Raw genomic sequence first — 26,746 nt, forward strand, 5'->3', positions numbered from 1 at the left:
GTAGTGACTGTAGGGGTATTGTAGTGGTGACTGTAGAGGTACAGTAGTAGTTACTGTAGAGGTATTGTAGTAGTTACTGTAGTGGTACTTTAGTAGTTACTGTAGAGGTATGGTAGTAATTACTGTAGAGGTACTGTAGTAGTGACTGTAGAGATACTGTAGTAGTTACTGTATAGGTATTGTAGTAATTACTGTAGAAGTACTGTAGTAGTTACTGTAGGGGTATTGTAGTAGTGACTGTAGAGGTATTGTAGTAGTTACTGTATAGGTACTGTAGTAGTGACTGTAGAGGTATTGTAGTAGTTACTGTAGAAGTATTGTAGTAGTTACTGTAGAGGTACTGTAGTAGTTACTGTAGAAGTACTGTAGTAGTTACTGTAGAAGTACTTTAGTAGTTACTGTAGAGGTATTGTAGTATTTACTGTAGAGGTATTGTAGTAGTTACTGTAGAGGTATTGTAGTAGTTACTGTAGAAGTACTGTAGTAGTTACTGTAGAGGTACTTTAGTAGTTACTGTAGAGGTATTGTAGTAATTACTGTAGAGGTACTGTAGTAGTTACTGTAGAGGTACTTTAGTAGTTACTGTAGAGGTACTTTAGTAGTTACTGTAGAGGTATTGTAGTAATTACTGTAGAGGTATTGTAGTAATTACTGTAGAGGTATTGTAGTAGTTACTGTAGAAGTACTGTAGTAGTTACTGTAGATGTATTGTAGTAATTACTGTAGATGTATTGTAGTAGTTACTGTAGAAGTACTGTAGTAGTTACTGTAGAGGTACTGTAGTAGTTACTGTAGAGGTATTGTAGTAGTTACTGTAGAGGTATTGTAGTAGTTACTATAGAGGTATTGTAGTAGTTACTGTAGAGGTATTGTAGTAGTTACTGTAGAGGTACTGTAGTAGTTACTGTAGATGTATTGTAGTAATTACTGTAGAGGTATTGTAGTAGTTACTGTAGAGGTATTGTAGTAGTTACTGTAGAGGTATTGTAGTAGTTTCTGTAGTGGTATTGTAGTAATTACTGTAGAAGTACTGTAGTAGTTACTGTAGAGGTACTTTAGTAGTTACTGTAGAAGTACTGTAATAGTTACTGTAGAGGTATTGTAGTAGTTACTGTAGAGGTACTTTAGTAGTTACTGTAGAGGTATGGTAGTAATTACTGTAGAGGTACTGTAGTAGTGACTGTGGAGATACTGTAGTAGTTACTGTAGAGGTATTGTAGTAGTTACTGTATAGGTATTGTAGTAGTTACTGTAGAAGTACTGTGGTAGTTACTGTAGAGGTACTGTAGTAGTTACTGTAGAGGTACTGTAGTAGTTACTGTAGAGGTACTGTAGTAGTTACTGTAGAGGTATTGTAGTAGTTACTGTAGAGGTATTGTAGTAGTTACTGTAGTGGTATTGTAGTAATTACTGTAGAGGTATTGTAGTAGTTACTGTAGAGGTACTGTAGTAGTGACTGTAGAGGTACTGTAGTAGTGACTGTAGAGGTATTGTAGTAGTGCCTGTATAGGTACTGTAGTAGTGACTGTAGAGGTACTGTAGTAGTTACTGTAGAGGTACAGTAGTAGTTACTGTAGAGGTACTGTAGTAGTTACTGTAGAGGTACTTTAGTAGTTACTGTAGAGGTATGGTAGTAATTACTGTAGAGGTACTGTAGTAGTTACTGTATAGGTATTGTAGTAATTACTGTAGAAGTACTATAGTAGTTACTGTAGGGGTATTGTAGTAGTGACTGTAGAGGTATTGTAGTAGTTACTGTATAGGTACTGTAGTAGTGACTGTAGAGGTATTGTAGTAGTGACTGTAGAGGTACTGTAGTAGTTACTGTAGAGGTACTGTAGTAGTTACCGTATAGGTACTGTAGTAGTTACCGTATAGGTACTGTAGTAGTTACTGTATAGGTATTGTAGTAGTTACTGTATAGGTATTGTAGTAGTTACTGTAGAAGTACTGTAGTAGTTACTGTAGAGGTACTGTAGTAGTTACTGTAGAGGTACTGTAGTAGTTACTGTAGAGGTACTGTAGTAGTTACTGTAGAGGTATTGTAGTAGTTACTGTAGAGGTATTGTAGTAGTTACTGTAGTGGTATTGTAGTAATTACTGTAGAGGTATTGTAGTAGTTACTGTAGAGGTACTGTAGTAGTGACTGTAGAGGTACTGTAGTAGTTACTGTAGAGGTATTGTAGTAGTTACTGTAGAAGTACTGTAGTAATTACTGTAGATGTATTGTAGTAATTACTGTAGAGGTATTGTAGTAGTTACTGTAGAGGTATTGTAGTAGTTACTGTAGAGGTACTGTAGTAATTACTGTAGAGGTACTGTAGTAGTTACTGTATAGGTATTGTAGTAGTTACTGTAGAGGTACTGTAGTAGTTACTGTAGAGGTACTGTAGTAGTTACTGTAGAAGTACTGTAGTAGTTACTGTAGAAGGACTGTAGTAGTTACTGTAGAGGTATTGTAGTAATTACTGTAGAGGTATTGTAGTAGTTACTGTAGAGGTATTGTAGTAGTTACTGTAGAAGTACTGTAGTAGTTACTGTAGATGTATTTTAGTAATTACTGTAGATGTATTGTAGTAGTTACTGTAGAAGTACTGTAGTAGTTACTGTATAGGTATTGTAGTAATTACTGTAGAGGTATTGTAGTAGTTACTGTAGAGGTACTTTAGTAGTTACTGTAGAGGTATTGTAGTAATTACTGTCTAGGTACTGTAGTAGTTACTGTAGAGGTACTGTAGTAGTTACTGTAGAGGTACTGTAGTAGTTACTGTAGAGGTATTGTAGTAATTACTGTAGAGGTATTGTAGTAGTTACTGTAGAGGTATTGTAGTAGTTACTGTAGAAGTACTGTAGTAGTTACTGTAGATGTATTGTAGTAAGTACTGTAGATGTATTGTAGTAGTTACTGTAGAGGTACTTTAGTAGTTACTGTAGAGGTATTGTAGTAATTACTGTAGAGGTATTGTAGTAATTACTGTAGAGGTATTGTAGTAGTTACTGTAGAAGTACTGTAGTAGTTACTGTAGATGTCTTGTAGTAATTACTGTAGATGTATTGTAGTAGTTACTGTAGAGGTATTGTAGTAGTTACTATAGAGGTATTGTAGTAGTTACTGTAGAGGTACTGTAGTAGTTACTGTAGAGGTACTGTAGTAGTTACTGTATAAGTACTGTAGTAGTTACTGTAGAAGTACTGTAGTAGTTACTGTAGAGGTACTGTAGTAGTTACTGTAGAGGTATTGTAGTAGTTACTGTAGAGGTATTGTAGTAGTTACTATAGAGGTATTGTAGTAGTTACTGTAGAGGTACTGTAGTAGTTACTGTAGAGGTACTGTAGTAGTTACTGTAGATGTACTGTAGTAGTTACTGTAGAGGTATTGTAGTAGTTTCTGTAGTGGTATTGTAATAATTACTGTAGAAGTACTGTAGTAGTTACTGTAGAGGTACTTTAGTAGTTACTGTAGAAGTACTGTAATAGTTACTGTAGAGGTATTGTAGTAGTTACTGTAGAGGTATTGTAGTAGTTACTGTAGTAGTATTGTAGTAATTACTGTAGAGGTACTGTAGTAGTGACTCTAGAGGTACTGTAGTAGTTACTGTAGAGGTACTGTAGTAGTTACTGTAGAGGTACTGTAGTAGTTACTGTAGTAGGTACTGTAGTAGTTACTGTAGAGGTACTGTAGTAGTTACTGTAGTAGTTACTGTAGTAGGTACTGTATTGGTACTATAGTAGTTACTGTAGAGGTACTATAGTAGTTACTGTAGTTGTTACTGTAGAGGTATTGTAGTGTTTAGTGTTGAGGTACTGTTGTATTTACTGTAGTGGTATTGTAGTAGTTAATTTGGAGGTACTGTAGTAGTTACTGTATTGGTACTATAGTAGTTACTGTAGTAGTTACTGTAGAGGTATTGTAGTAATTACTGTAGAGGTACTGTTGTATTTACTGTAGTGGTATTGTAGTAGTTAATTTGGAGGTACTGTAGTAGTTACTGTAGTAGGCCTAGGAAGGCGCTTACTATAGTTATTGTAGAGGTACATTAGTAGTGGCTGTAGAGGTGTTGTAGTAGTTGCTGTAGATTAACTTTAGTTGTGACTGTAGATGTACTTTAGTAGTAACTGTAGAGAGGTACTGTAGTAGTTACTGTAGTAGTTAGTGTAAAGGTACTGTAGATGTACTATAGTAGATACTGTAGAGGTGCTGTAATAGTTCTTCCTGGCTGGCACACTGATACAGTATTGCTGGTAATGTTCTTCCTGGCTGGCACACTGATAATGTACTGCTGGTAAGGTCCTTCCTGGCTAGCACACTGATAGGGTACTGCTGGTAAGGTTCTTCCTGGCTGGCACACTGATAATGTACTGCTGGTAAGGTCCTTCCTGGCTGTCACACTGATAATGTACTGCTGGTAAGGACCTTCCTGGCACACTGATACTGTACTGCTGGTAAGGACCTTCCTGGCTGGCACACTGATAATATACTGCTGTTATTGACCTTCCTGGCTGGCACACTGATAATGTATTGCTGGTTAGGTTCTTCCTGGCTGGCACACTGATAATGTACTGCTGGTAAGGTTCTTGCTGGCTGGCACACTGATACAGTATTGCTGGTAAGGTTCTTCCTGGCTGGCACACTGATACTGTATTTCTGGTAAGGACCTTCCTGGCTGGCACACTGATAATGTACTGCTGGTAAGGACCTTCCTGGCTGGCACACTGATAGGGTACTGCTGGTAAGGTTCTTCCTGGCTGGCACACTGATAATGTACTGCTGGTAAGGACCTTCCTGGCACACTGATACTGTATTGCTGGTAAGGACCTTCCTGGCTGGCACACTGATACTGTACTGCTGGTAAGGACCTTCCTGGCTGGCACACTGATAATGTACTGCTGGTATTGACCTTCCTGGCTGGCACACTGATAATGTATTGCTGGTAAGGACCTTCCTGGCTGGCACACTGATAATGTACTGCTGGTAACGTCCTTCCTGGCACACTGATACTGTACATAATATTGCCACATTACAATATAACATTGCAACATAACATTGCCGGCATAACATTACAAGTTCAGAGCATGTCGAGCTATTACATTCAAGTATTTTAAACTGTTCCAGTGTACACATCACTTGAGGAAGTCATGTGTTATTTTAATTATATTGTATTCTATTCTACTGTATTATATTCAACTGTATTTTATTCTACTATATTCTAAGCCAAACCGATTTGACCTGTGTTATGTCACATTCACATCGGAACATAATGTTCCTAGACATCCGCCACCCCAGAATTTTTTACATTCTAACATTTTCGGCACCTTTCCTTTCTCGTAAAGGTTGCCTGTTCGCTGCCGGTGTCTGAGTCAGGTGTGAATACATTCCCAAAATGGATGTCATTTGCAGGAAGTAAGAGTAACTCGCTCAATAGGGATGAGGTCATATGATGCAGATGCTGAGCTTCAGGATTGTTTTGCTAGCACAGGCTGGAATATGTTCCGCGATTCTTCCGATGGAATCGAGGAGATACCGCATCAGTCACCGGCTTCATCAATAAGTGCATCGACAACGTCGTCTCCACAGTGACTGTACGTACATATCCCAACAATAAACCATGGATTACAGGCAACATCCGCACTGAGCTAAAGGCTAGAGCTGCCACTTTCAAGGAGCGGGACACTAATCCAGACTCTTATAAGAAATCCTGCTATATCCTCCGATGAACCATCAAGACAGGCAAAGCGTCAATACAGGACTAAGATTGAATCCTACTACACCGGCTCTGACACTCGTCGGATGGGGCAGGGCTTGCAATCTATTACGGATTACAAAGGGAAGCCCAGCCACAAGCCCAGTGACGCGAGCATGCCCAGTGATGCGAGCCTACCAGACAAGCAAAATGACTTCTATGCGAGTTTCAAAGCAAGCCACACTGAACCATGCATGAGAGCACCATCTGTTCCGGATGACTTTTAAACAGGTCAACATTCACAAGGCCGCAGGGCCAGACGTATTACCAGGACGTGTACTCAGAGCATGTGCTGACCAGTAGTGTAAAGTACTTTAGTAAAAAATACTTTAAAGTACTACTTAAGCAGTTTTTTGGGGTATCTGTACTTTACTATTTATATTTTTGACAATTTTTAATATTACTTCACTACATCCCGAAATAAAATAATAACTTTTTACTTTCCCTGACACCCAATGGTACTCATTACATTTTGAATGCTTTAGCAGGACAGAAAATTGTCCAATTCACACACTTATCATGAGAACATTGCTGGTAATCCTACTGCCTCTGATCCAGTCCTTCTCAAATAGTGGGGCGCGCCCCCCTGGGGCCCGGGGGAACATGCTGGATGATGCAAGTGCTGCAAAAATAAAAACTATGACTTGCTCATTTTGATTTTAAAAAATCAGCACAAATTGTTTTATTCATTTTTGTTTTATAGGTCAAAGTGTTTCATATATTGTGCTCCTGAGTTAATGTTGCTGATCAATTTGAATTTATTATTATTTATTGATTATATTTTATTTTATTTTTCAGTATCAAATGGTAAAAAAATGTTTACAGTTTAGATAAGGCTTGATTTTTTAAAAAACATTTCAGGCAAATCGATGCACTTTAAGTCTTTTCTGTTAGAGACTAAAAAACAATGTTAATAAAGTGATTCTTTGTTGTAAGTTGATCTATATTTCTTTCTTTTTTCTTTTTTTTTCCTTTAATGTTAATAAGGATACAATGTTATGCAGAGGTGTACTTATAACAATTTTATAGACAAATTATACTATTTACAGTCGAGGCGGAGAGATGGGGGGCGCGAAATGTTTACTTCTTCCTAGGGGGGGGGGGGGGGCGTAACAGAAAATAATTGAGAAGCACTGCTCTGATCTGATGGACTATCCGTACATTTTTTAAATAATAATTGTGCCATCTGGTTTGCTTAATATAAGGAATAAAATATTATTTGTGCTTTTACTTTTGATACTTAAGTATATTTAAAACGGAATACTTTTGACTTTTACTCATGTAGTATTTTACTGGGTAACTTTCACTTTTACTTGAGTCATTTTTATTTTATTTGACCTGCTACCGGTACCTGCTGTATATAGCCTCGTTATTGTTATTTTATTGTGTTACTTTTTTTAACTAGTTTATTTAGAAAATATTTTCTCATTCTGCACTGTTCGTTAAGGGCTTGTATGTAAGCATTTCACGGTAAGGTCTACCTGTTGTATTCGGCGAATGTGATGAATAACATTTGATTTGATTGTGTCACTAGGCAGGTTGACAGACATTTACATTTTTCAATGGTCTTAAATTTAGAGAATGATTATTCAATAGAGGTCTCAGGATGTTTGACGTTCTGTTCTATGTTATTTTCTTTGTAATTATCACCTTTATCTACTGACAGTTAAAACTGCCCGAGGAATGTGATTAGGTGATTGGATAATGTATACTGATGTAGGATCTTATTTTGAGCCAGTTTGCTACAGCAGGAAAATAATCCTGCAGCGACAGGAAATGTAAATTATTATGTAGATTATAATCAATGGACATTTTTGAAGGGGTTGTTACATTCTTTGTCAGGGAAAATCAATCTGAAATCAAAGTGGAAATTAAAAACTTCAGACAAATACACTACAAGTTTTACATTTCCTGCATTGCACATGCAACTGTAGGAGTAATGTATAGGACAGGGCTCTCCAACCTTGTTCCTGGAGAGCTACTGTCCGGTAAGTTTTCGCTCTAACCCTAAGTTAGAGCACCTGATTCTAATAATTATCTGATTGATAAGGTGAATCAGGTTAGGTACAACTGGGATTGGAGCGAAAACCTACTGGTGGGTAGCTCTCCTGGAACAGGGTTGGAGTGAAAACCTACTGGAGGGTAGCTCTCCTGGAACAGGGTTGGAGTGAAAACCTACTGGAGGGTAGCTCTCCTGGAACAGGGTTGGAGTGAAAACCTACTGGAGGGTAGCTCTCCTGGAACAGGGTTGGAGTGAAAACCTACTGGAGGGTAGCTCTCCTGGAACAGGGTTGGAGTGAAAACCTACTGGAGGGTAGCTCTCCTGGAACAGGGTTGGAGTGAAAACCTACTGGAGGGTAGCTCTCCTGGAATAGGGTTGGAGTGAAAACCTACTGGAGGGTAGCTCTCCTGGAACAGGGTTGGAGTGAAAACCTACAGGAGGGTAGCTCTCCTGGAATAGGGTTGGAGTGAAAACCTACTGGAGGGTAGCTCTCCTGGAACAGGGTTGGAGTGAAAACCTACTGGTGGGTAGCTCTCCTGGAACAGGGTTGGAGTGAAAACCTACTGGAGGGTAGCTCTCCTGGAACAGGGTTGGAGTGAAAACCTACTGATGGGTAGCTCTCCTGGAACAGGGTTGGAGTGAAAACCTACTGGTGGGTAGCTCTCCTAGAAAAGGGTTGGAGTGAAAACCTACAGGAGGGTGCTCTCCTGGAACAGGGTTGGAGTGAAAACCTACTGGTGGGTAGCTCTCCTGGAACAGGGTTGGAGTGAAAACCTACTGGAGGGTAGCTCTCCTGGAATAGGGTTGGAGTGAAAACCTACTGGAGGGTAGCTCTCCTGGAACAGGGTTGGAGTGAAAACCTACTGGAGGGTAGCTCTCCTGGAATAGGGTTGGAGTGAAAACCTACTGGAGGGTAGCTCTCCTGGAACAGGGTTGGAGTGAAAACCTACTGGAGGGTAGCTCTCCTGGAATAGGGTTGGAGTGAAAACCTACTGGAGGGTAGCTCTCCTGGAACAGGGTTGGAGTGAAAACCTACTGGTGGGTAGCTCTCCTGGAACAGGGTTGGAGTGAAAACCTACTGGAGGGTAGCTCTCCTGGAACAGGGTTGGAGTGAAAACCTACTGATGGGTAGCTCTCCTGGAACAGGGTTGGAGTGAAAACCTACTGGTGGGTAGCTCTCCTAGAAAAGGGTTGGAGTGAAAACCTACAGGAGGGTGCTCTCCTGGAACAGGGTTGGAGTGAAAACCTACTGGTGGGTAGCTCTCCTAGAAAAGGGTTGGAGTGAAAACCTACAGGTGGGTAGCTCTCCTAGAAAAGGGTTGGAGTGAAAACCTACAGGAGGGCGCTCTCCTGGAACAGTGTTGGAGTGAATACCTACAGGAGGGTAGCACTCCAGGAACAGGGTTGGAGTGAAAACCTACAGGAGGGTGGGGTTGGAGAGCCCTGGTATAAGAGCTATTGGCTTGGTGTCAGCTGGTTGGAGAGCCCTGGTATAAGAGCTATTGGCTTGGTGTCAGCTGGTTGAAGAGCTCTGGTATAAGAGCTACTGGCTTGGTGTCAGCTGGTTGGAGAGCCCTGGTATAAGAGCTATTGGCTTGGTGTCAGCTGGTTGAAGAGCTCTGGTATAAGAGCTATTGGCTTGGTGTCAGCTGGTTGAAGAGCTCTGGTATAAGAGCTACTGGCTTGGTGTCAGCTGGTAGGAGAGCCCTGGTATAAGAGCTATTGGCTTGGTGTCAGCTGGTTGAAGAGCTCTGGTATAAGAGCTATTGGCTTGGTGTCAGCTGGTTGGAGAGCTCTGGTATAAGAGCTATTGGCTTGGTGTCAGCTGGTTGGAGAGCCCTGGTATAAGAGCTACTGGCTTGGTGTCAGCTGGTTGGAGAGCCCTGGTATAAGAGCTACTGGCTTGGTGTCAGCTGGTAGGAGAGCCCTGGTATAAGAGCTATTGGCTTGGTGTCAGCTGGTTGGAGAGCCCTGGTATAAGAGCTATTGGCTTGGTGTCAGCTGGTAGGAGAGCCCTGGTATAAGAGCTATTGGCTTGGTGTCAGCTGGTAGGAGAGCCCTGGTATAAGAGCTATTGGCTTGGTGTCAGCGGGTTGGAGAGCCCTGGTATAAGAGCTATTGGCTTGGTGTCAGCTGGTAGGAGAGCCCTGGTATAAGAGCTATTGGCTTGGTGTCAGCTGGTTGGAGAGCCCTGGTATAAGAGCTATTGGCTTGGTGTCAGCTGGTTGGAGAGCCCTGGTATAAGAGCTATTGGCTTGGTGTCAGCTGGTAGGAGAGCTCTGGTATAAGAGCTACTGGCTTGGTGTCAGCTGGTAGGAGAGCCCTGGTATAAGAGCTATTGGCTTGGTGTCAGCGGGTTGAAGAGCCCTGGTATAAGAGCTATTGGCTTGGTGTCAGCTGGTAGGAGAGCTCTGGTATAAGAGCTACTGGCTTGGTGTCAGCTGGTTGAAGAGCTCTGGTATAAGAGCTACTGGCTTGGTGTCAGCTGGTTGGAGAGCCCTGGTATAAGAGCTATTGGCTTGGTGTCAGCTGGTTGAAGAGCTCTGGTATAAGAGCTATTGGCTTGGTGTCAGCTGGTTGAAGAGCTCTGGTATAAGAGCTACTGGCTTGGTGTCAGCTGGTAGGAGAGCCCTGGTATAAGAGCTATTGGCTTGGTGTCAGCTGGTTGAAGGAGGATAGCACTCCAGGAACAGGGTTGGAGTGAAAACCTACAGGAGGGTGGGGTTGGAGAGCCCTGGTATAAGAGCTATTGGCTTGGTGTCAGCTGGTTGGAGAGCCCTGGTATAAGAGCTATTGGCTTGGTGTCAGCTGGTTGGAGAGCCCTGGTAGGGAGGTATTGGCTTGGTGCCAGCTGTGCTCTTGTTGTTCTGTATACTATGTCACTGTAACAATCTTGAGCTAAAGTTGTATCTGTGACCAGTTACTTGTGATCCAACTCAAATGAGTTGACATGAATAAGCTTTGCTGTGTGTTAGTCATTTCAACGTGCCAACGCAATTTCATAAGCTCTCTCTGTCTGTCTCCCCTCTATCTGTCTGTCTCCCCCCTCTCTGTCTGTCTCCCCTCTATCTGTCTGTCTCCCCCCTCTTTCTGCTCCCCCTTTCTGTATGTCTACTCTCTCTCTCTCTGTCTGGGTCCCCTCTATCTGTCTGTCTCCCCCCTCTTTCTGCTCCCCCTTTCTGTATGTCTACTCTCTCTCTCTCTGTCTGTCTTTCTCCCTTCTCTCTCTCTGTCTGTCTCCCCCCTCTCTGTCTGTGTTCCCCCTCTCTGTCGGTCTCCCCCCTCTCTGTCTGTCTCCCCCCTCTCTGTATGTCTCCCCCTCTCTCTCTGTCTCCCACTCTCTCTGTCTCTCATCATTTGGGTGTTCTTTGTCCCTGTGTGTGTTCTGTCTCATTGTGTGTGTGTGTTTGTGTGCTTTCTGCTCCCAGCCCCTCTGCGGAAAGCAAAGTTTGGGGAGAGCCCCCGCATTCCACAATCAGAGCTCGGCTCCCCTACACACACCTCCTGTACTGCCAGGAACCACAACCTGGATACATACGTCCCCGGTAAGTCTGCCCTGCTCTGTGCTTCTGTTTGTCTGTCCATACAGTGTGTGGGTGAGTGCAGATTGAATGTGTGTGTCAGAGCTAAGCAGTGTTCGGTTCAGTCTTTTGCGCAATCTTTACCAGACACTGCACATCCCGGAGGTCATTAGCTGAATTGCTTTCCTGACGCCCCCCCGTGTTCAGACTGTCTAGTTCTTCCTGACGACCCCCCCCCCGTGTTCAGACTGTCTAGTTCTTCCTGACGCCCCCCCGTGTTCAGACTGTCTAGTTCTTCCTGACGCCCCCCCGTGTTCAGACTGTCTAGTTATTCCTGACGCCCCCCCCCCCCCGTGTCCAGACTCTCTAGTTCTTCCTGATCCCCCCCCCTGTCCAGATTCTCTAGTTCTTCTTCCTAACACCCCACTGTCCAGATTCTCTAGTTCTTCTTCCTAACACCCCCCCTGTCCAGACTCTCTAGTTCTTCCTGATCCCCCCTGTCCAGATTCTCTAGTTCTTCTTCCTTACACCCCCCTGTCCAGATTCTCTAGTTCTTCTTCCTAACACCCCCCTGTCCAGATTCTCTAGTTCTTCTTCCTAACACCCCCCTGTCCAGATTCTCTAGTTCTTCTTCCTAACACCCCCCTGTCCAGATTCTCTAGTTCTTCTTCCTAACACCCCCTTGTCCAGACTCTCTAGTTCTTCTTCCTAACACCCCCCTGTCCAGATTCTCTAGTTCTTCTTCCTAACACCCCCCTGTCCAGATTCTCTAGTTCTTCTTCCTAACACCCCCCTGTCCAGATTCTCTAGTTCTTCTTCCTAACACCCCCCTGTCCAGATTCTCTAGTTCTTCTTCCTAACACCCCCCTGTCCAGATTCTCTAGTTCTTCTTCCTAACACCCCCCTGTCCAGATTCTCTAGTTCTTCTTCCTAACACCCCCCTGTCCAGACTCTCTAGTTCTTCCTGATCCCCCCCTGTCCAGACTCTCTAGTTCTTCCTGACGCCCACCCGTCTGCCCGGACTCTGTAGTTCTTCTTCCTAACACCCCCCTGTCCAGACTCTAGTTCTTCCTGACCCCCCCCCCCCCGTCCGTCCGTCCGTCCGTCCGTCCAGACTCTCTAGTTCTTCCTGACCTACCCATGTCCAGATTAACTTGTTCTTCCTGACCCCCCCATGTCCAGGCACACTAGTTCTTTCTGACCCCCCCATGTCCAGACTCACTTGTTCTTCCTGACCCCCCCTCCTCCCATTTCCAGACCTGCTAGTTCTTCCTGACCCCCCATGTCCAGACTCTCTATTTCTTAGTCACTCTTTCTCTCTAATCCTCTCCCTCAGTCCCTCTCCCTCTCTCTCTATTGCTCTACCACTTCTCCTCGCTCCCCCTCTCTCTACCTCTCTACCACTCCCCCTCGCTCCAACCTCTTTCTCCCCGTCCTCTCCCACACCTCGTCTTCGGTTTCTGTTTAGATCACAGCGGACCATTCCTCTGTATCCCCGTGGAGAGTCCGCTTCCCTCCCTACATCCCCCTCTTTCCCACCACAGGAGAACAACATCAGCTTGGGCCGTTAAATGTGGTGAAGGCATGGAATACCAATGCTGTTACTGCTGGTACTGTGTGACAGTAGGGTGGATTGATTTGAACAGGAATTCTGCTCAGTAGGGAAAAGCAAAGAAAAAATGAGTTTTGACCTCCCACATGGAACGAATGGCATTCGTGTTAGCTTTTATTAAGAGGTCTCAGGGAACGTGTGACTACCGGAGTTTGAGTTTAATATCTGATCTTAGGACAGAATACCAGACCACAGGTCCCATTCTGCCTTGTGTCTGTGTCTAGACTTGTGTGTATGCGTGCGTGCATGTGTGTGTGTGTATCCGCCCAATCCTTATAGCATAGCCTCCACTGGTGTTTTACATTTACATTTAAGTCATTTAGCAGACGCTCTTATCCAGAGCTGTACATTGTACAACCCATCCTAATGTACAGGATGTGAACAGCACCTCTTTCATGGTAGTAGCCATAGAGATCCTATACATTATTATAATTCCTAACCATAGAGATCCTATACATTATTATAATTCCTAACCATAGAGATCCTATACATTATTATAATTCCTAATCCTATGGCAATAGCCTTGTAATCTAGTGTTACAGTGTCTCTCCTATTCTGTGGCTACTGATATTGATTTTTGGGGGAATGTGGGGGCTTACATGGCTTAACCCTCCTCTCTCATTTCACCTGTAACCCCTGCTCTCCTGTGGTATGGGGGTATAGGGCTCCCCTGCTCTCCTGTGGTATGGGGGTATAGGGCTCCCCTGCTCTCCTGTGGTATGGAGGGTTGGTTCTCCCCTGCTCTCCTGTGGTATGGAGGATTGGTTCTCCCCTGCTCTCCTGTGGTATGGGGGGTTGGTTCTCTCCTGCTCTCCTGTGGTATGGAGGGTTGGTTCTCCCCTGCCCTCCTGTGGTATGGAGGGTTGGTTCTCCCCTGCTCTCCTGTGGTATGGAGGATTGGTTCTCCCCTGCTCTCCTGTGGTATGGAGGGTTGGTTCTCCCCTGCTCTCCTGTTGTATGGAGGGTTGGTTCTCTCCTGCTCTCCTGTGGTATGGAGGATTGGTTCTCCCCTGCTCTCCTGTGGTATGGAGGATTGGTTCTCTCCTGCTCTCCTGTGGTATGGAGGGTTGGTTCTCTCCTGCTCTCCTGTGGTATGGAGGATTGGTTCTCTCCTGCTCTCCTGTGGTATGGAGGGTTGGTTCTCTCCTGCTCTCCTGTGGTATGGAGGGTTGGTTCTCCCCTGCTCTCCTGTGGTATGGAGGATTGGTTCTCTCCTGCTCTCCTGTGGTATGGAGGATTGGTTCTCTCCTGCTCTCCTGTGGTATGGAGGGTTGGTTCTCTCCTGCTCTCCGGTGGTATGGAGGGTTGGTTCTCCCCTGCTCTCCTGTGGTATGGAGGATTGGTTCTCTCCTGCTCTCCTGTGGTATGGGGGTATGGGGCTCCCCTGCTCTCCTGTGGTATGGAGGGTTGGTTCTCCCCTGCTCTCCTTTGGTATGGAGGGTTGGTTCTCCCCTGCTCTCCTGTGGTATGTAGGTATGGAGGGTTGGTTCTCCCCTGCTCTCCTGTGGTATGGAGGATTGGTTCTCCCCTGCTCTCCTGTGGTATGGAGGATTGGTTCTCCCCTGCTCTCCTGTGGTATGGAGGGTTGGTTCTCCCCTGCTCTCCTGTGGTATGGAGGGTTGGTTCTCCCCTGCTCTCCTGTGGTATGGAGGGTTGGTTCTCCCCTGCTCTCCTTTGGTATGTAGGTATGGAGGGTTGGTTCTCCCCTGCTCTCCTGTGGTATGGAGGATTGGTTCTCCCCTGCTCTCCTGTTGTATGGAGGGTTGGTTCTCAACCTGCTCACCGGTGGTATGGGGGTATAGGGCTCCCCTGCTCTCCTGTGGTATGGAGGGTTGGTTCTCCCCTGCTCTCCTGTTGTATGGAGGGTTGGTTCTCCCCTGCTCTCCTGTTGTATGGAGGGTTGGTTCTCCCCTGCTCTCCTGTGGTATGGAGGATTGGTTCTCCCCTGCTCTCCTGTGGTATGGAGGGTTGGTTCTCCCCCGCTCTCCTGTGGTATGGAGGTATGGGGCTCCCCTGCTCTCCTGTGGTATGGAGGGTTGGTTCTCCCCTGCTCTCCTGTGGTATGGAGGGTTGGTTCTCCCCTGCTCTCCTGCGGTATGGGGGTATGGGGCTCCCCTGCTCTCCTGTTGTATGGAGGGTTGGTTCTCCCCTGCTCTCCTGTGGTATGGAGGGTTGGTTCTCCCCTGCTCTCCTGTTGTATGGAGGGTTGGTTCTCCCCTGCTCTCCTGTGGTATGGAGGATTGGTTCTCCCCTGCTCTCCTGTGGTATGGAGGGTTGGTTCTCCCCTGCTCTCCTGTTGTATGGAGGGTTGGTTCTCCCCTGCTCTCCTGTGGTATGGAGGATTGGTTCTCCCCTGCTCTCCTGTGGTATGGAGGGTTGGTTCTCCCCTGCTCTCCTGTGGTATGGAGGTATGGGGCTCCCCTGCTCTCCTGTGGTATGGAGGGTTGGTTCTCCCCTGCTCTCCTGTGGTATGGAGGGTTGGTTCTCCCCTGCTCTCCTGTGGTATGGGGGTATGGGGCTCCCCTGCTCTCCTGTGGTATGGAGGGTTGGTTCTCCCCTGCTCTCCTGTGGTAGGGAGGGTTGGTTCTCTCCTGCTCTCCAGTGGTATGGAGGATTGGTTCTCCCCTGCTCTCCTGTGGTAGGGAGGGTTGGTTCTCTCCTGCTCTCCTGTTGTATGGAGGGTTGGTTCTCCCCTGCTCTCCTGTGGTATGGAGGATTGGTTCTCTCCTGCTCTCCTGTGGTATGGAGGGTTGGTTCTCTCCTGCTCTCCTGTGGTATGGAGGGTTGGTTCTCCCCTGCTCTCCTGTGGTATGGAGGATTGGTTCTCTCCTGCTCTCCTGTGGTATGGAGGGTTGGTTCTCCCCTGCTCTCCTGTGGTATGGAGGATTGGTTCTCCCCTGCTCTCCTGTGGTATGGAGGTATGGGGCTCCCCTGCTCTCCTGTGGTAGGGAGGGTTGGTTCTCTCCTGCTCTCCTGTGGTATGGAGGGTTGGTTCTCCCCTGCTCTCCTGTGGTATGGAGGATTGGTTCTCCCCTGCTCTCCTGGGGTAGGGAGGGTTGGTTCTCTCCTGCTCTCCTGTGGTATGGAGGTATGGGGCTCCCCTGCTCTCCTGTGTTATGGAGGGTTGGTTCTCTCCTGCTCTCCTGTGGTATGGAGGTATGGGGCTCCCCTGCTCACCTGTGGTATGGAGGGTTGGTTCTCTCCTGCTCTCCTGTGGTATGGAGGGTTGGTTCTCTCCTGCTCTCCTGTGGTATGGGGGTATAGGGCTCCCCTGCTCACCTGTGGTATGGAAGGTTGGTTCTCCCCTGCTCACCTGTTGTATGGAGGGTTGGTTCTCCCCTGCTCACCTGTGGTATGGAGGGTTGGTTCTCCCCTGATCTGCTGTGGTATGGAGGATTGGTTCTCCCCTGCTCACCTGTGTTATGGAGGATTGGTTCTCCCCTGCTCACCTGTGATATGGAGGGTTGGTTCTCCCCTGCTCACCTGTTGTATGGAGGGTTGGTTCTCCCTTGCTCACCTGTGATATGGAGGGTTGGTTCTCCCCTGCTCACCTGTGGTATGGAGGATTGGTTCTCCCCTGATCTGCTGTGGTATGGAGGATTGGTTCTCCCCTGCTCACCTGTGTTATGGAGGATTGGTTCTCCCCTGCTCACCTGTGGTATGGAGGGTTGGTTCTCCCCTGCTCATCTGTGGAAAGGAGGGTTGGTTCTCCCCTGCTCACCTGTGGTATGGAGGGTTGGTTCTCCCCTGCTCACCTGTTGTATGGAGGGTTGGTTCTCCCCTGCTCACCTGTGGTATGGAGGGTTGGTTCTCCCCTGCTCACCTGTGGTATGGAGGGTTGGTTCTCCCCTGCTCATCTGTGGAAAGGAGGGTTGGTTCTCCCCTGCTCACCTGTGGTATGGAAGGTTGGTTTTCCCCTGCTCTCCTGTGGTATGTAGGTATGGAGGGTTGGTTCTCCCCTGCTCACCTGTGGAATGGAGGGTTGGTTCTCAACCTGCTCACCGGTGGTATGAAGGGTTGGTTCTCCCCTGCTCACCTGTGGTATGGAGGGTTGGTTTTCCCCTGCTCACCTGTGGTATGGAGGGTTGGTTCTCCCCTGCTCACCTGTGGAATGGAGGTATGAAGCTCCCCTGCTCTGCTGTGGAATGGAGGATTGGTTCTCCCCTGCTTGCTCCACACTTTTGCTATCTCCTCTCTCCTCCCAAAAGGCTGCAAACGGATATAGAACCAGGTGCGTCCGCAAAGGAACACATTCCTCCTCGCTGCCTTTTGCACTGGCAGATAGTTATCATGGCAACCATCTGCGTCTCTTCTCTCCCCTCCTCTCTCTCCGCAGCTCAGGAATCTGATTGAGGAGGACTGGGAGAGGAGAGGAGAGGAGGGCAAACACACAAGCTTACTTTATATATATATATTTTTTTCATATTCAAATTGTGTAGCAGAGTAGTGCATGTTTCTAATTCAGTGAAATCCCTTGTCTTTTTGCTTTGAAAGCTCTCCAAGATCAATATGTCACTTGGATAAATTCAATAACAAACAGTATGTTGCAATGTCGGTATGCTCAAGTAAATATATTCAAAAGAAGCCATGTATCAGACCTAAATCAAAAGACACACACACCTGCTGTGATAGTCTGTCTGTCTGTCTGTCTGTCTGTCTGTCTGTCTGTCTGTCTGTCTGTCTGTCTGTCTGTCTGTCTGTCTGTCTGTCTGTCTGTCTGTCTGTCTGTCTGTCTTTCTCTGCCTGTTAGGAGCCCCTGTGAGGTGAATGTTAGGAGCCCCCTGTGATGGTGAATGTTAGGAGTCCCCTGTGATGGTGGATGTTAGGAGTCCCCTGTGATGGTGGATGTTAGGAGCCCCCTGTGATGGTGAGTGTTAGGAGTCCCTGTGATGGTGAATGTTAGGAGTCCCTGTGATGGTGAATGTTAGGAGTCCCTGTGAGGTGAATGTTAGGAGCCCCCTGTGATGGTGAATGTTAGGAGTCCCCTGTGATGGTGGATGTTAGGAGCCCCCTGTGATGGTGAATGTTAGGAGTCCCTGTGATGGTGAATGTTAGGAGTCCCTGTGATGGTGGATGTTAGGAGTCCCTGGGATGGTGAATGTTAGGAGTCCCTGTGATGGTGGATGTTAGGAGTCCCTGTGATGGTGAATGTTAGGAGTCCCTGTGATGGTGGATGTTAGGAGCCCCCTGTGATGGTGAATGTTAGGAGCCCCCTGTGATGGTGGATGTTAGGAGTCCCTGTGATGGTGGATGTTAGGAGTCCCCTGTGATGGTGAATGTTAGGAGCCCCCTGTGATGGTGGATGTTAGGAGCCCCCTGTGATGGTGGATGTTAGGAGCCCCCTGTGAGGTGAATGTTAGGAGTCCCTGTGATGGTGGATGTTAGGAGCCCCCTGTGATGGTGAATGTTAGGAGCCCCCTGTGATGGTGAATGTTAGGAGCCCCCTGTGATGGTGGATGTTAGGAGTCCCTGTGATGGTGGATGTTAGGAGCCCCCTGTGATGGTGGATGTTAGGAGCCCCCTGTGATGGTGGATGTTAGGAGCCCCCTGTGATGGTGGATGTTAGGAGTCCCTGTGATGGTGAATGTTAGGAGTCCCTGTGATGGTGGATGTTAGGAGCCCCCTGTGATGGTGGATGTTAGGAGCCCCCTGTGATGGTGGATGTTAGGAGCCCCCTGTGATGGTGGATGTTAGGAGCCCCCTGTGATGGTGGATGTTAGGAGCCCCCTGTGATGGTGGATGTGTGTAGATGGGTTGTACAGGCTACAATGGCCTCCCAGACCAACTTTACTGTGTGTAGATGGGTTGTACAGGCTACAATGGCCTCCCAGACCAACTTTACTGTGTGTAGATGAGTTGTACAGGCTACAATGGCCTCCCAGACCAACTTTACTGTGTGTAGATGAGTTGTACAGGCTACAATGGCCTCCCAGACCAACTTTACTGTGTGTAGATGAGTTGTACAGGCTACAATGGCCTCCCAGACCAACTTTACTGTGTGTAGATGAGTTGTACAGGCTACAATGGCCTCCCAGACCAACTTTACTGTGTGTAGATGGGTTGTACAGGCTACAATGGCCTCCCAGACCAACTTTACTGTTTGTAGATGAGTTGTACAGGCTACAATGGCCTCCCAGACCAACTTTACTGTGTGTAGATGAGTTGTACAGGCTACAATGGCCTCCCAGACCAACTTTACTGTGTGTAGATGAGTTGTACAGGCTACAATGGCCTCCCAGACCAACTTTACTGTGTGTAGATGAGTTGTACAGGCTACAATGGCCTCCCAGACCAACTTTACTGTGTGTAGATGGGTTGTATTTTCACACCAGATCTCAAATGCAGACTCCTGAGGGTCCTATAATGTGTATGGTGATTACTGCAGTTGCATGTGTGTGCATCGTTGTTCATGTAGTATGAATGAATTACATAGCAAACACACTATAGTTTTGGCAAGTCGGTTAAGACATCTACTTTGTGCATGACACAAGTCATTTTTCCAACAATTGTTTACAGACAAATTATTTCACTTATAATTCATTGTGTCACAATTCCAGTGGGTCAGAAGTTTACATACACTAAGTTGACTGTGCCTTTAAACAGCTTGGAAAACTCCAGAAAATTACGTCATTCTGATAGGCTAATTGACATCATTTGAGTCAATTGGAGGTGTACCTGTGGATGTATTTCAAGGCCTACCTTCAAACTCAGTGCCTCTTTGCTTGACATCATGGGAAAATCAAAAGAAATCAGCCAAGACCTCAGAAAAAAATGGTAGTCCTCCACAAGTCTGGTTCATCCTTGGGAGCAATTTCAAATGCCTGAAGGTACCATGTTCATCTGTACAAACAATAGTATGCAAGTATAAACACCATGGGACCACGCAACCGTCATACCGCTCAGGAAGGAGACGTGTTCAGTCTCCTTGAGATGAACGTATTTTGGTGCAAAAAGTGCAAATCAATCCCAGAACAACAGCAAAGGACCTTGTGAAGATGCTCGAGGAAACGGGTACATATGTATCTATATCCACAGTAAAATGAGTCCTATTTCGACATAACCTGAAAGGCTGCTCAGCAAGGAAGAAGCCACTGCTCCAAAACTGCCATAATGTAACGGTTTTCCTCCTCCTCTTCATCCGAAGAGGAGGAGCAGGGATTCGACCAAAACGCAGCGTTTGAATATGACATGATGTTTAATTAAACAAAACAGAAAACACGAACGAACACTTGAAGTTACAAAACAAATAAACGATGTAGACAGACCTGAACTACGAACTCACATGAAACACGAAGAACGCATGAACACGAAAACTGCCTACATAAAACGAACAAACAAACAAAACCGAAACAGTCCCATGTGGCGCAACGACATACACAGACACAGGAGACAACCACCCACAACAAACAATGTGAAAACACCTACCTTAATATGACTCTCAATCGGAGGAAATGAAAACCACCTGCCTCTAATTGAGAGCCATATTAGGTCACCCCTTAAACAAACATAGAAACAGAAAACATAGACTGCCCACCCAAACTCACGTCCTGACCAACTAACACATACAAAAACTAACAGAAACAGGTCAGGAACGTGACACATAAAAAGCCAGACTACGGTTTGCAACTGCACATGGGGACAAAGATCGTACTTTTTGGAGAAATGTCCTCTGGTCTGATGAAACAAAAATAGAACTGTTTGACCATAATGACCATCATTATGTTTGGAGGAAAAAGGGGGAGGCTTGTAAGCCGAAGAACACCATCACAGCCGTGAAGCACGGGGGTGACAGCATCATGTTGTGGGGGGGCTTTGCTGCAGGAGGGACTGGTGCACTTCACAAAATAGATGGCATCATGAGGGCGGAAAATTATGTGGATTATTGAAGCGACATCTCAAGACATCTGTCAGGAAGTTAAAGGTTGGTCGCAAATGGGACTTCCAAATGGACAATGACCCCAAGCATGCTTCAAAAGTTGTGGCAAAATGGCTTAAGGTCAACAAAGTCAAGGTATTGGAGTGGCCATCACAAAGCCCTGACCTCAATCCTATAGAACATTTGTGGGCAGAACTGAAAAAGCGTGTGCAAGCAAGGAGACCAAAAAACCTGACTCATACTGCATACTGCACCCTGCTCTACCTTACTGTACTCTACCCTACTGTACTCCACTGTACTCTACCCTACTGTACTCCACTGTACTCTACCCTACTGTACTCCACTGTACTCTACCCTACTGTACTCTACCCTACTGTACTCTACCCTACTGTACTCTACCCTACTGTACTCTACCCTACTGTACTCTACCCTACTGTACTCTACCCTACTGTACTCCACTGTACTCTACCCTACTGTACTCTACCCTACTGTACTCTACCCTACTGTACTCTACCCTACTGTACTCTACCCTACTGTACTCCACTGTACTCTACCCTACTGTACTCTACCCTACTGTACTCTACCCTACTGTACTCTACCCTACTGTACTCTACCCTACTGTACCCTACTGTACTCTACCCTACTGTACTCTACCCTACTGTACTCCACTGTACTCTACCCTACTGTACTCCACTGTACTCTACCCTACTGTACTCTACCCTACTGTACTCCACTGTACTCTACCCTACTGTACTCTACCCTACTGTACTCTACCCTACTGTACTCCACTGTACTCTACCCACTGTACTCTACCCTACTGTACTCTACCCTACTGTACTCCACTGTACTCTACCCTATTGTACTCTACCCTACTGTACTCCACTGTACTCTACCCTACTGTACTCCACTGTACTCTACCCTACTGTACTCTACCCTACTGTACTCCACTGTACTCTACCCTACTTTACTCCACTGTACTCTACCCTACTGTACTCTACCCTACTGTACTCCACTGTACTCTACCCTACTGTACTCTACCCTACTGTACTCCACTGTACTCTACCCTACTGTACTCTACCCTACTGTACTCCACTGTACTCTACCCTACTGTACTCTACCCTACTGTACTCCACTGTACTCTACCCTACTGTACTCTACCCTACTGTACTCTACCCTACTGTACTCCACTGTACTCTACCCTACTGTACTCTACCCTACTGTACTCTACCCTACTGTACTCCACTGTACTCTACCGTACTGTACTCTACCCTACTGTACTCCACTGTACTCTACCCTATTGTACTCTACCCTACTGTACTCCACTGTTTTCTACCCTACTGTACTCTACCCTACTGTACTCCACTGTACTCTACCCTACTGTACTCTACCCTACTGTACTCCACTGTACTCTACCCTACTTTACTCCACTGTACTCTACCCTACTGTACTCTAACCTACTGTACTCCACTGTACTCTACCCTACTGTACTCTACCCTACTGTACTCCACTGTACTCTACCCTACTGTACTCTACCCTACTGTACTCCACTGTACTCTACCCTACTGTACTCTACCCTACTGTACTCTACCCTACTGTACTCTACTCTACTGTACTCCACTGTACTCTACCCTACTGTACTCCACTATACTATACCCTACTGTACTCTACCCTACTGTACTCTACCCTACTGTACTCCACTGTACTCTACCCTACTGTACTCTACCCTACTGTACTCTACCCTACTGTACTCCACTGTACTGTACTCCACTGTACTCTACCCTACTGTACTCTACCCTACTGTACTCCACTGTACTCTACTCTACTGTACTCCACTGTACTCTACCCTACTGTACTCCACTGTACTGTACTCCACTGTACTCTACCCTACTGTACTCCACTGTACTCTACCCTACTGTACTCTACCCTACTGTACTCCACTGTACTCTACCCTACTGTACTCTACCCTACTGTACTCTACCCTACTGTACTCTACCCTACTGTGCTCCACTGTACTCTACCCTACTGTACTCTACCCTACTGTACTCCACTGTACTCTACCCTACTGTACTCTACCCTACTGTACTCTACCCTACTGTACTCTACCCTACTGTACTCTACCCTACTGTACTCCACTGTACTCTACCCTACTGTACTCCACTGTACTCTACCCTACTGTACTCCACTGTACTCTACCCTACTGTACTTCACTGTACTCTACCCTACTGTACTCCACTGTACTCTACCCTACTGTACTCTACCCTACTGTACTCTACCCTACTGTACTCTACCCTACTGTACTCCACTGTACTCTACCCTACTGTACTCTACCCTACTGTACCCTACTGTACTCTACCCTACTGTACCCTACTGTACTCTACCCTACTGTACTCTACCCTACTGTACTCCACTGTACTCTACCCTACTGTACTCCACTGTACTCTACCTACTCTACTGCGCTCAACCCTTCCCTACTCTACTGTACTCAACCCTACCCTACTCTAGTCTACCCTACATGGTTTCAACTCTACCCTACTCTAGTCTATCCTACTCGGTTTCAACCTTACCCTACTCGGTTTCTACCCTACTCTACTCTACCCTACTCTACTCGGTTTCTACCCTACTCTACTCTATGCCTTCTCCCATTTGTTTTCTCTTTTAGTTTTAGTTTTTGTGATTGGTATTGGTATTTAAAAAATGTTGGGGTTGGGACTTGAACACGTACAGGACATTTATCCATCAGTTTGCTGCAAGGTTTCCTTGTGAATCTTGTCATTTTCATGTGCTCCTTCTCTGGTCTAGTTTCTATCCGAAGTGTGGTTGCCTACCAGGTAAAGCCAGTTGGTTTACTCTGTTTTACACATACTCCTTCTCTCTCTTCCTCCTTCTCTCTCCCCTCTCTTTCCCCCTCTCTCTCTCTTCATTATTTCCCTCTATCTCTCTTGCTCTCTCCCTCTCTCCTTCTCTCTATAGGGGAGTCAAGCAGGGAGCTGGGGCCCCCTCCTTCGGTGGATGAGGCAGCCAACACATTGATGACGCGCCTGGGCTTCCTGTTGGGAGACAAAACTAGTGAGGGGCCAGACAGACAACATTACAGCATGGACGAACGAGACAATAGACAGGTGTGTGTGTGTTTGGCCATCCCACAATGCTAACCTCTCCTCTCTCTACCACTGCTATCCCTGAGGAAATGGTGCTGGGGAGGAAAAATGTCTCTCCATATTCGTGATATCTTGAGATTCCAATCGGTGTTCCTCTATTTCTGATCCCATTTGGGAAACACACATTTTACATTTTTGTGATTTTTTTATTTAACCTTTATCTAGGCAAGTCAGTTAAGAACAAATTCTTATTTACAATGACAGCCTACCCCGGCAAAACCCGGACGACGCTGGACCAATTGTGCGCCACCCTATGGGACTCCCAATCACGGCCGGATGTGATCCAGCCTGGATTTGAATCAGGGACTGTAGTGTAGCCTCTTGCACTGAGATGCAGTGCCTTAGACCGCTGCACCACTCGGGAGCCCAGACATACCTGGGATGTGATGACTTCCCTTTACCTGTGTAACGGCAGCCTTCCTCCTCTTCACGAGAAGAGAGGGTGTAACAGGGATCGGACCAACACGCAGCGTAGCCAGTGCTCAACATGTTTAATAAAACGAAACTGTGAACACTTACAACGATACAAAATGTGGCAAACCGATACAGCCCTATCTGGTGCAGAGAAAACACAAAGACAGGAAAAAACCACCCACAAAATCCCAACACACAACAAGCCACCTAAATATGATTCCCAATCAGAGACAACACAAAACACCTGCCTCTGATTGGGAACCATATTAGGCCAAACATAGAAACAGACAAACTAGACACACAACATAGAATGCCCACCCAGCTCACGTCCTGACCAACACTAAAACAAGCAAAACACACAAGAACTATGGTCAGAATGTGACAACCTGACAGTTTGATGAGCTTCTTGTTTACAGCCTGTTGCTATACATCTCTGTAAGCCAGGTCCACAGATAAAAAGACACTCACTAAATTGCACTTTACATTCCCAATTTGTCAGTTTTTCCAAGCATAAACTCTTCCGCCCTAATTAGGCCCTTTTATAACAAAGTTCCTAGATTATTTATTCCGCTCGACACATCAAAACTTCAAAACAGTCGTCGTTCGTTAATATATTCCGCTGCTTTAGTGTGCTGATAACCAGCAGGTTGAATAAGCCTCATATTTCTCTCACCACTGACTGAATCTCGGCTGCTAAATGGCTCTTAGATATATACATATACAGTGCCTTCAGAAAGTATTCACACCCCTTTACTTTTTCCACATTTTGTTGTGGGATTAAAATGGATTTAATTGCAATTCTTTGTCAACGATCTACACAAAATACTCTGTCAGAAAAATGGAAGAAAAATGTGAACATTTGCAAAACATTTCTGAAAAATAAAACGCTAATATATCTTAATTAAATAAGTATACAACCCACTGAGTAGACCTTTGGCAGTGATTATGGAGTCTTTCTGGGTAAGTCTCTAAGAGCTTTGCACACCTGGATTGTACAATATTTGCACATTATTCTTTAAAACATTATTCAACCTCTGTCAAGTTGGTTGTTGAATATTGCTAGACAACCATTTCCAAGTCTTACCATAGAGCTGATTGAACCCTTGTGTTGTCTTAAGGGTCAAAAATGACCCTCCACTATGTTAAACAGCAGAGAAAACTCCCTAAATTAGATTTTTTCAGCTTGAAATTTGATGACTTTTCCTAGAGTGACCCCAACATTAGAAAAAGTGAAACATCGTCTTTGTTCATATTTCCATGAAAGCTGTACACCACCAGGGTACAAAGATTGTCTTAGGGTCATTTTTGACCCGGCAGTTATAAAACGCACGCACGCACGCACGCACGCACGCACGCACGCACGCACGCACGCACACACACACACACACACACACACACACACACACACACACACACACACACACACACACACACACACACACACACACACACACTGGTCATTGAGATTATGTGTGCTACTGATTGAACTCAGCCAGCAGCTCCTAAAGAGGAAGATCACCATGGTTGGCACAGTTAGAAAGAACAAGCCTGAGCTCCCCCCTGCACTCCTCACAACAAGGGGGAGACAGGCCTTCTCATCAAAGTTAGCCTTCACCCCCACCACCACTCTAGTTTCTTACCTCCCGAAGAGTAACAAGAATGTGGTCCTCCTGATCACACTGCACAAAACGGCTGAGATCAGTGATCGTGAGGACAGGAAGCCAGCCATCATCCTGGACTACAACCACAACAAAGGAGGTGTGGACATCCTGGACAAGGTGATTGGAACTGACAGCTGCAGGAGGATGACTGCCCGCTGGCTCCTGGTCATCTTCCATAACATCATTGATGTGTCCTCATACAATGCCTTCGTGATTTGGAACAAGATCAACCATACCTGGATGCCTGATAAGCGGAACAAGAGGAGGGTGTTCCTGGAGCTGCTGGGAAAGGCACTTGTAACCCCACACATTCAAAGAAGGAAGCGCCTCCCCCGCACAGCAGCCTCTGCAGCGCTTGTGAAAGCTGTTCAGGGGGCTGAATCTTGTTCTGATCCACTTGAGGCTGCAGCTGGGGCAGGCAAGAGGAGGAGATGTCAATGATGCTCCCCAAAGAAGGACTGTAAAACAAATACTATGTGCTGCACATGTGAGAAATACATCTGCAAAATCCACGCACACACTGTCCTACATGTGCTAATTAGAGTTGATTGATTTATGTTCTTCACGTTTTTGTAACGATTATCTTATTTTATTCATAATGATTGTTGTTGTTTATACACCTTGTGGGTAGGGGCAATGGTTAAAAAAATGGGACAAGGCTAGTATTTTGTAGTTGAATTCCTCATTGTACAGTATATAAGAATATATTACTATGTTGCCAAAAAAGTTCAAGACTGTTATTGTTTCCCTTCAATAAAATG

General features: G+C 45.9%; 1 protein-coding gene across 5 annotated transcripts in view; it reads left to right on the top strand.

Moving 5' to 3' along the window:
• LOC129863576 (protein TANC2-like) overlaps window positions 1–26,746 on the top strand; it is a 589,624-nt gene that overhangs the window by 289,549 nt on the left and 273,329 nt on the right. For 3 of the 5 annotated variants that reach the window (XM_055935646.1, XM_055935654.1, XM_055935671.1), the window contains 2 exons: window positions 11,172–11,288; window positions 23,723–23,871. In XM_055935646.1, the coding sequence (XP_055791621.1) occupies window positions 11,172–11,288; window positions 23,723–23,871 (266 nt within the window). The remainder of the gene's footprint in view (window positions 1–11,171; window positions 11,289–23,722; window positions 23,872–26,746) is intronic. The other 2 variants (XM_055935661.1, XM_055935679.1) reach the window with 1 other exon arrangement.

Source organism: Salvelinus fontinalis, chromosome 1, assembly GCF_029448725.1.
Source record: "Salvelinus fontinalis isolate EN_2023a chromosome 1, ASM2944872v1, whole genome shotgun sequence".
NCBI classification, from domain to species: Eukaryota; Metazoa; Chordata; class Actinopteri; order Salmoniformes; family Salmonidae; genus Salvelinus; species Salvelinus fontinalis.